The sequence below is a fragment of the Setaria italica genome, chromosome I (genome assembly GCF_000263155.2).
Source record: "Setaria italica strain Yugu1 chromosome I, Setaria_italica_v2.0, whole genome shotgun sequence".
In the NCBI taxonomy this organism is placed as follows: Eukaryota; Viridiplantae; Streptophyta; class Magnoliopsida; order Poales; family Poaceae; genus Setaria; species Setaria italica.
In genome coordinates, this window is record NC_028450.1 from 33,136,150 (window position 1) to 33,146,320 (window position 10,171).

Below are 10,171 nucleotides of genomic sequence, written 5' to 3' on the forward strand. Positions count from 1 at the left end.
ATGACCCCGCCCCCGTCTCCGCCCATGGCACCGCCTCCGGCCACTCCTCCTCCCCCCGCCACCCCCCCTCCGGCCGCTCCCACGCCGGCCCCCAGCACCGCCCCGACGCTCCCGCCCGTGGCGACACCGTCCGCGTCCCCGAAGAGCCCCAAGACCCCGAGCCCCGCCGCCGCGACGTCCCCGTCGCCCGCGCTCTCGCCCGCGGGCACGACGCCGAACGAAGACTCGGGTGCAGGCGCGCGCGCAGCCGGCTTCGCCACGCTCGTGGCATTGGCGGGCGCGGGCCTCGCCGTCCTGCTTTGAGTAGTAGATCTCCTCCTCCTCCTCCCGTCGATGTTGTCACCTCATCCCTCCCCGTGCCTCGACGACGTTGCTGCTCCTCCGTTTCCATTTCATCTCTCTTTTTTTTTATTTCTTTCGTGTTGTTATTTAATTTTACCGGCTCTATGCTCGATTCTTGATGTACGATGATGACGATGGTGATGCATTGGTTTCTTTGGTTCCGCGGGCGGGTGGTGGTTAGTGTTCTGCCCGCGGGTGTCGCATTGTACTTTTACCGCACTACATTTTGGTTCTATAGAGAGGATTTGTGTACATTCTTGGTGCATTATTTCCGTGGCAGTTGAATAAATTCTCTGTGCATTATTTACCGCGATGATCTAGTGAATAGATTTCACCCGTGATCTGACTTAATGGTACCTGCACCGAAGAGCCAATGGTGCTTTGTAGTACGGTGTTGGACGAGATCGCAGCGACAACTGCGACGATTTCATTGTGTTGGTTCAGAATTCAGAGTTGGGTGCAATGTAATTACCACGGCGCATTGGGATCGCAGGTACGATTTGTACGAAATTAGCTAGGAACATGTGCATGTGATGACCACGTCCAGGGTTGTTCGTGCTGCTGTGCTGATTTAAACCGAATTGACAAGCGAACCGAATGAGCAATTCGGTCTCTGGGTTTCTTCGGACTTTCAGAGTTGGGTGTAATCACCACGGTGCATTTGCAGGTAGGAACTACTAGTAGCTAGGAACCTGGTGTCCTGGTCCACGTGAGTGACCATGTGCATCTGTAAAAAAGCACGGACACTTTAGATCACGGTTTCTTCCCCGACTCGCCTGGATCTAGATGCGAAAATCGGTAAATGATATAGGATGTACTGTTTGAACGAAAGCGTAATCATCTGGGCCTTTTTTTTCCTTTTTAAACAAACGGGCCCATCGGCGGGGCCCAACCTGAATTAGACCGCGGTGTCAGGAATGAAAAAAAAGATGTCATTGCTCAAAAAAAATGGAAAAAAAAAAGATGTCAGGGAAGAAAAGAACGGTACGAGAAATCATTCAGGTTTTAAAAAACAAGAATCATTCAATCAGAATTGAAAGGAAATGGCGTTCCAGGTTCCATATATCCATTGCATCGGATACCGTCACGTATGAGTTTGGCTAAACGGTTGTCGTGCTCCGCCTTCGGCAGATTCCAGTTACACCAACAATCATCACAACTTGTAGCGGTGAAGTATTTATAACAGGGTTTCGAGGTTGGGAAAGCGGACTGCTAAATTATACGTTGATGTATTCGAAAAGTGAGCACGTAACTCGTAAGCACCATACTCAATAGAGTCCCTTGCTGAATTCTGAATGTAAGGTAAATCAGCGTAAAAATCTCTGGGCATCCACGTGATATGATCAGAAATCTTCCCACCAACCGCTCGTACTAGCGATCGCAGAGCAATTGCCACGACACGCGTGCAGCACTGCTCAAAGTTCATGGTGCAGGTCACGCCTCCGGAAAAGGGCCTGGGATCGAGGACGCAGGGCAAGCAGGGCCAACGTGACATGCTTGCGGAGTTGCGGTTGGTGGGTGGCCGGAGTCCGGATGGGGGGACCGGCCGCGCCATCACCGCGAACGAATTGAAGGCGATCACGCACGATCGGCAGTCGCGCCAGCCCGATGGACCCGGCGCCGGAGGCACGAGCGAGAAAACGGATAGAGGCGCCGGCGCGGGACACGTATGGTTCCCCGCGCAGATCGCTGTCGGGACCCCTGCGCCACGCCCACGCCGCTCGAGTACGGCGCCAGCCCCGCCGCCGGGCCGCCGTCCTCCCTCGCTTCGGAGGCACGCCATGCGCCCATGCCCACGCGTGCGTGGGATCCTGACCTGCTGGCTGCCATCGGATGAGTGCGCGGTACGCAAGGAATCCGCTGGAGCTCGCTCTTCAGCATGCCGAATCACGGATCTGTTTGTTTCGTGCTGCCTCGACGGAGGAAGAGGTAGAATCTGCTTCCTGGTTCGTTCGACCAGGAGCGATGCGTGCGTGCAGGAACGACGCGCGCGGAAATGCGCCTCGGTTAAGTTGGGGTTAGCACGTCATTTTCACTGATGATGAGAGGCGCTTTCGGCCCTGATTTCTCGCTTCGGTCTTGCATCGCATGCACATGAATGGGGAGCAAGGTGTGGTTGGACGGGCCATCGCGCAATGATGCGGCCGTGGAGAGCCGTGGACCAGAGCAAGGGGCCGGGGCGATGGATGAGGACGCGGAGCACAACTGGGCTGGAAGGATTAATGTTCTGGATCGATCATCAGTTCAGGGGCATGTATGCCGTTACAGATTTGCTATGCCGTTGTGGCTTTTCCAGACAATTGCGCCCGACTAGTCCATCTCAGTAGAACAATTTCCTTTCCCTTCCAACCTAGGATGAACAAAAATTTATTCAAGATGAAAAAAAAGACAAATAGATGCGTGAATAGTTGCGGGATCTAATTGAACCCGCAATATTACTATTCATGCATTGCTTTCTTTTTTTTGTGCACAAATTTTTTCCATCCTTAAATTTTGCATGATGGTAGAAGATGACAAATGCATATTTTTACATGAATTTTTGATGCGCATTTAGAGGTGCATCCACAGGTTGGGTGCACGGTAGCACTCCAACCCGCCGCAGGACCTGAACATTTCTCCTTCACCATATGGGTGCCTCCAATAACTTAATTTTTTTTTGCAAAGGGTAGCTCAAAATAATTACTATTTATTTAATTAGTGTTATTCGATTTGAAAACTGTTAAGGAGTTGATCGATATGCCCGAAGCTTATTGGCCGGCCCACAACCGAAAGGCCTTTTGGGCCTCAGCTGTCGGCCCATGAACAGCCAATAGCGTTGTAGGTAGCCCAAAACGGACGGCCAAGACCTCCTCCGTGGACGTCTCGGCCTCTCCGGGGGTGGCTCTGTCTCAGTCTCAGTGCTGGGCGCCAAGCGTGTACTACTTTAGTTTGTACGCCTGAACCCTTATGTGCTGCTCTTGGTTTTGTTAACAAGAAGTGTTAGCCCTGCCCCCTGGTTTTGTTTCGGTACTAGCCAATTGGCGCTCGATTATTAGTAGGAGTAACTGGCAAAGGTTGGTTAAGTTTTGCTGCCCGATTTGCTCCATGGTCTGTGCAAGTGCGACAGCACCACTCGCGGCGCGTCACGCGGCCTGTTCGCTTCAGCTTATTCAACCGGCTTATCAGCCACCAAACAGTGTTTTCCTCTCACAATAAATCAGTCGTTTCAGCTTTTCAGCCGACTTATAAGCTGAAGCGAAGAGGCCCACGGCCGTCACCTTCTCTCCCGAATCCCGATAGGCGACACGGACTCAGAGACAGCACGCGGTGGGGTTCAAAGACCAAACATCAGAGAAATGTAGTTTTTTTTTTCTAAATGAAGAACGACCGTACAGGCACAGGCATACAACACGAGTCTCGAACCAGACGTTCGCGACGCCTAAACGTGAATTCAGAGTGCGTAAACACAATCAACCACAACCACCAAACGGAAAAGGCACGGCGCACGGGAACGGGAACGACAGCACTGCCTCTTGCCTAGGCCATCAGGGCGAGGCCGACGAGCCCCGCGGCGCACGCCAGCACGCCCATCGCGAGCGGTGCCTCCCCGGCGCTGGCCCCGCCGGTGCTGCTCGGGGTGGCCCTGGTCGTGGGCGCCGTCGTGGGCGTGGACGGCGTTGTCGTCGTCTCCGGAGGAGTGTCGTCGTCGGAGCCGGGCGCGGCGGGCGTCGTGGCGGGCGGGGACGACGCCGCCGGGGCGGTGGCGTCCGCGGCGGCGACCGTGACGGCGACCTTCATGCCGCCGCTGCAGTGGCCCGGGGTGCCGCAGATGAAGTAGCGCGTGCCGGGCGCAGTGAGCGCGATCTTGGTGTTCTGGTCGCTGTACGACTGCAGGGAGTTGCTGGCCGAGCACGCGCTGTAGTCCGCCGAGCTCACCTCCGCCACCGTGTGCATCGCGCTGTACTGGAACACTGCATGCGTCCGTGCAACTTTGTCAGTCTCAGCGACTCAGCGAGAGAGAGGAAAAAAAAATCTGCCTCTACAATTCGCAACCACAGTGCGGCCGACATGTGGGCCATGTTATGGGATTGGGCTTGAGGCTAGTTCTTACCCAGGTTGTCGCCAACACTGAAGGTCTTGCCTTTCGCCCAGGTGGTGTAGTCCACACCGCTGGTCCACCCGGACGAGCCGCCGACCACGTAATCCGTAGCGTGCGCCGGAGCGGCGGCGACGGCGAGGAGTACCAGGCCGGCAATAACTAGAGTGCCAGCCATGATTACAGCTTCAAGAACAAGGGTGGGTCTGCAATCTAGGCAGATGAGTACACTGTTGCAGGAGGCTTAGCTGTGGGCAGTGATGAGTGCTGGGACCTGGAGTGACCCCAGCGGTTATATAGGGTCAGCGAAGCGATGCAGGTGCTAACTGAAAGTGATTTGGTGAGTTTTGGTGGAGTTGGGTTAGTTATGCTGAATTGCTCATCAGTCATCACCAACTCTCCTGCTGGCGTCCCCTGATTCCCTGGACAGTTTCTGGTGATGCAGGGACAAGAGCCAACAAATATGTAGCTACGGTACCTATAGATGATTTGTGAGTTTTAGTAGAGAACTAGAGATGATGGAATGGCGTCTACTTGTTTAGGATTCCAATAATTACTAGGCAGTAGGCACTCACTAATCACCAGTCGCTTTAAGCACAGACGCACAACGACGTAAAAAACAACTGCAAGTTCACAGGGCAACTACGACGCATTTTGCTCACATCACAGGTGTTCTCAGTTTAATTTCTCACATGTGTTACAACTTTATTACCAAGACGTGAGCAATGGTGAAAAACACCCTATCAAGACGCGCGCATGTGTTTTCTATAAAAAGGAAGTGCTTGTTGCTCTCAATCAACCTGTTGTAATTCCTAAAAGACTTCACATCACTGCAGGTAGAACATCCCTCCGCCACAGAACTAGTAGAAAGTTTTTCATTACTATTTTTTCTGATCAACTTATATAGGTGTGTTTGGATGGAGAGACAGGATGTGACGATTTCAATTTTACATGTGTTTGGTTGGAGAGATATTGGGACGAGGACGACATCAAAGTGAAATATTCCTTGAAAAAGTGGGATGGATCCGTTCCTAATAAAGGCCGGACCGATCCGTCCCTCGCGGACAGCGCTAACGCCATCTCGCGCAAGGCCGAGGCGGCGCCGCGAGCCAGCCGTGGCCGGATGGCGGCGGAGGAGCAGGCCGCGGCGGGGATAGGCGAGGATGCGGCAGCGGCGGAGCCGGCCGTGGCCGGGCGGCGGTCGCGGAGCAGGCCATGGCGTCGGTGGCGGAGCAGCTAGCAGTGGTCCCGCAATGTTAGAGTGAATGACAATTGGGACCCACATTTAACGGCACGAAAACGTCGTCCATCTCGTCCCTCACCCATCCCTCCAACTAAACACTAAACTAGGGACGTCCCCATTCCTCCAACCAAACATCAAGTGGAATCATCTCATCTAAAAAAGAGGGATGACCCTATCCGTTCCCTCCGTCCCTCCATCCAAACACACGCATAGATAACACGCTACTATATGATATTGCGTGAAATGCTGCATTGGACAAAATACAACATTAAAGCGGCTGCAGTAGTCATGAAAGGTACAACTAAAAGATGTAGCAAGCAAGTTTTAGTTGAGCCGTTGAACAAACCAACTTGATAGCTTCTGCATCGTACCTTGCGCGGACCTAATTTTATCTAAGCCCATCGATGATTGATTAGCTTTTCATTGTCACAAGCAGGTTTTCTTTCAAACACTTTGTCAAGCAGGTGAGCCTGACGGCGATTGCTGGGCGATTCCTGCAGCTGCTGTCAGCACCTGTTATACTAGTATTCATCAAGATTTGAGGGGCCCTGTCTGGTTGGACTGGTGGATGCAGTTATGTAACATGTTTAACTACTATTCACTTAAAATTTGCTTGCGTGATGAAGGTAAGCACTGTGCAACTAACCATGGACACTTCCCATTGTCTGACCGCCTCTCGTCTGTACAATAAAAGGCGCGCTTTGGGATCAATCATTTGAGCGTTTACTGTCAGAACAGAATTTTGAGTGTAAAAGGTGGCCGTCATTCTGAATGACTGGTCAGTGGCTTTTTTCATGAAAACACCCATTTTCAGTGAGATGCAACATGTACAGGCAAGTTGCCACACCTGTTTAGTTCAACAAATTTCCAGTCAAACTGTCCACTGCTGTTTGACGACTGGAAGTCTGAAGCATCAGAGCATGAGAAGTCGATGGCCTGAAGTCTGAAGCAATTAATCCGGGTGAATTTTGCCATTCCTTTGTGCGTGCTTGAGAGCAAATGACGCCTTTTTTTTTATTGTTGATGTTCTAAACCGGGAACGCAATTTTGTTCTTTCTTTATGAAAGAAGGGAAAGTACCAATGACTTTTGATGCCTTATTTTTGGATACAACAATATAGAGTATCACTCAGTCACTCCCATAAAAGTACATACAGTAGTACTAGCAGTCGCCCACAGAATGATCAGCAGAGCTAATAATCAAATAAAATGAAATCAAGTTTTCCTCACAATAACCGAAAACCGATTATTTCTCGGTCTATTTCGGGACAGTCGCCGTGACCAGGAAGCCTTTGCCGTCGGGGATCACGACGACGAGCGCTTCGTCGCCGCCGGTCACGATGCTGTAGGACACGTGCACGGGCTTGCTCTCCCTGAGCGCGAACTCCTCGAGCCCGAGTTCCTGCCACTGCGCAACCTCGAGCTCGTGCCCGGAACCCCCGGACGCCGGCGGGCTATCGCCCGCCGCGCACGTCTCCACGGTCATCCCTCTCGGGTTGCCCCCGACGCCGTCCCTGGCGACGGCGACGAGCGAGAACGACCGCGGCGCCTTGCCCGCGCCGAGCCTCTCGCTGGCCTCGTCGACGCAGGCCCTGGCGAGCGCTCGGTGGTCAAGCGCCCCGCCGCCGGCGGCGGCCCTGAAGAGCACCGTCTCGGTGCCGGCGGCGTCGGCGGCTGCAAAGGCGTCGAGCGGGACGGACCTGATGCGGCGGGTCATGGTGCCCGGGTTCTGGAAGTAGCCCGCGTACTGCATCATCGGGATGGTGGCGGCCTTGTCCCGGGCCTTGATCTCGGCGTGCACGCGCGCCCACGACAGGAGGAAGCGCGCCAGCGCCAGCGGGTCGCACAGCATCAGACTGCAGCTCACGCCCACGGCGTAGCCCCCGTCGCCCTGGAACCGTGTCAGCTGCAACGCCGCAGGGAAAACAGCAACACGTCAGAACTGTTCACGATTCTGCAAGGGTGTGGTACTGTAGATTCCAAAAAGAAAAAGCAGGCTCGTGCTCGTGCTGCATGCTTTGCATCACACACCACACCGTCTTCGAACAAGCTACATTGATTGCAGCCTTCCAGGGTGTGGTAGGGAAGAAGCACGTTTGTGCCTTTGTGTCGAGATCTGGCTGGATGTGGGGTGGCACAGGACACGTGTGGACCGCACGCTTCGCGCAACTTGCGGTTCTGTTTGTAGGAGCGCTTGCAGTTCGTTACGTGTCCCAGTCGAATTTACTCGAACCACCTCGTACTGTCCATGTCCCCTACATTATGCCGCATACGGAATTATGGATGCTATACGTTTCTCGAGTCCACTCTGCTGACTGCTCGAGGCTTGTCACGGTTTCATTCTCTTGATTTGGCATCTTAATTTTCACTCTTGCAAGACTGATTAGTGGAGTGTTAGATTGCTTTTACATCCTAGTTTGAGTCCGGTCGATGCTGATCCCACGGTGGACAACCACAACCTACCATACTGACTGTAATCTCTTTACAATATGAAAAGGTGACAGCTTCCTAGATACTGAATTCCAAATAAGAATTTGATAGCTTTTTTCAAAGGTAGAAATTGAAGGCTCGAAGTAGACATATCTGGCGGTCAATCAAATTACGCATGAAGCAAGCGATTAGAACGATGATCCCAACTTGCTAGTCAAACGTCGACTCGCGACACGCCACGCCGATGATCGGACGCTACTACTAAAACTTGATTAATAGTACGGTTAGTGTCAGGTGTAGGTAATCACGCGATTTGAGTCCTAAAAAATTGGAATAGGTCACACATACCTGCACGAAGCAGAGGGCGCACATGTCGGGATCCTCGGCGTCCACGTCGGTCCACGGCACGAGCGCGGCCTCCCGGCGCTCGCGGCCCTCCTCGCCCCCGCCGACGAAGTCGTCCACGGAGGCCTCCACCGTGGCCAGCACGAGCCTGACGCCCGTGTCGTTGAGCTTCACCTCCCAGGACCCGTCGGCGCGGCGCCGGAGCCGGCCGGCCATCTCTGGGTGGTCGGCCACGGCCTCGCTCAGCGACTCCTTCACCAGGAGCGCCTCCTCCTGCCCCCACGGGACCCCTGCCCCAGCTACCGCGCGGTAGTAGAGCACCACGCGGGCGCGGCGCTGCAGCGCGGCGGCCGGGAGCGGGGGCGCGGCCACGGAGACGGGGCGCGCCCGCCCCGGCTCCACCTTGCGCGTGGGCAGCGCCGTCTGCAGGGCCTCGATGTGGACGTGGCGCGCGGCGGTCGCGGACGCCATGTGCGGCGGTTGCCGGTGGGTGCGCGGAGGCGGAGCGGTGGGAGGGGAGGCTGCGGGTAGGAAAGGACAGCGGCAGCGTGGTACAGGGCGAAACGTCCCTTCCGCCGTGGCGCTATTTATACGTGCTCGGCTTGCCTGTTTCGGCTGTATTGACGGGCCGTATTAATTGCCGTCAGCCCGTGGTGCACAGCCTGTACGAATACGACTCCACCGATCGGTGATGAATACAGAGCCTCAAATGGATTGAAACTACGGAATTGCACGTCACAAATTCAGAAGTATACTATTGTCGTCAATTTTAGGTGAAAAACTTTGCATTTCGAGCATCACGTCATCGAAAGTCTCTGATCAGACTCTGAAGTATGTGCCCAACAGGCCAACACCATCACTCCTCGAGTCCATGTGTCCTTCTGAAAGTGTTGTTTTCATGGCTAAAAAGGGGTCCAAGTACGAATGTACGATTAAATAAAAAGGCAACGATAACTATGCTGGGGTGTTGATACATCCCGCTAAAGTTTAGCACCCATCACGTCGGATGTTGGATGCTAATTAGGAGTATTAAATATAGACTAATTACAAAACTAATTGCACAGATAGAGTCAATTATGAGTTGGGTGCTTTAACCATTCAGTCTAATTAGTCCATGATTTGATAATGTGGTGCTACAGTAACCATTTGCTAATGATGGATTAATTAGGTTTAATAGATTCGTCATGTGAATTAGTATAGGATTCTGCTCATGTTTAGTCCTCCTAATTAGGATCCGAAAATCTAATATCTAATATATGACTGCTTAAGTTGACCACAGGATGTCGGCCTCCATTATCGCCGCGCTGCCCGACAGATTCGAGCACTAATGACACCACGGTCACGTCAGGTAACCGTTTCCATTCAAAGTCGCTACTGTACTTTTTGGTAGTGCCGTTGAAGGTTGCTTTTAAACTTCATCACGGCTGCTGCATGGCTGATATTCAGTCATCTTCAGAAAAGATAGCTAACAACTTGTCATCAGTGCTCGCATCTGTCGGGCACTATGGAACTCCTGCTAACTGTTGAGCCTCCGAACCAGCAGGCACTGCCCGGTGAACGAACCTGTCGATGCACAAGCACAAGCATCAATCCTCAGTAACAAATCGCATAGACAGTCGGATCGGCGCTCCAGGTAATCTGCGTTACATTTTTCTTTTTTGATGAGTAAGCACTGTGCTCAACAGCTCAACGTGTCTGAAACGTTGTTACTTTTCCCAATTACCCTTTTAGCCTCAA

General features: G+C 53.2%; 3 protein-coding genes across 3 annotated transcripts; 1 reads left to right on the forward strand and 2 right to left on the reverse strand.

Moving 5' to 3' along the window:
- Nucleotides 1-303, forward strand: LOC101772594 (vegetative cell wall protein gp1-like). The gene has a single exon (XM_022828677.1). It carries the CDS (start codon nucleotides 1-3, stop codon nucleotides 301-303), a length of 303 nt encoding a protein of 100 aa, XP_022684412.1.
- A 3,351-nt stretch (nucleotides 304-3,654) lies between these two features.
- Nucleotides 3,655-4,694, reverse strand: LOC101773003 (blue copper protein). The gene is made up of 2 exons (XM_004953253.3): nucleotides 4,433-4,694; nucleotides 3,655-4,292 (listed from the first exon to the last, which is right to left on the reverse strand). Exons 1-2 carry the CDS (start codon nucleotides 4,593-4,595, stop codon nucleotides 3,859-3,861), a joined length of 597 nt encoding a protein of 198 aa, XP_004953310.1. The 5' UTR covers nucleotides 4,596-4,694; the 3' UTR covers nucleotides 3,655-3,858.
- A 2,011-nt stretch (nucleotides 4,695-6,705) lies between these two features.
- On the reverse strand, nucleotides 6,706-8,988 carry LOC101773410. The gene is made up of 2 exons (XM_004953254.4): nucleotides 8,438-8,988; nucleotides 6,706-7,565 (listed from the first exon to the last, which is right to left on the reverse strand). The coding sequence occupies exons 1-2, from the start codon at nucleotides 8,903-8,905 to the stop codon at nucleotides 6,918-6,920; spliced, it is 1,116 nt and encodes a 371-aa protein (XP_004953311.1). The 5' UTR covers nucleotides 8,906-8,988; the 3' UTR covers nucleotides 6,706-6,917.
- Nucleotides 8,989-10,171: the final 1,183 nt, after the last annotated feature.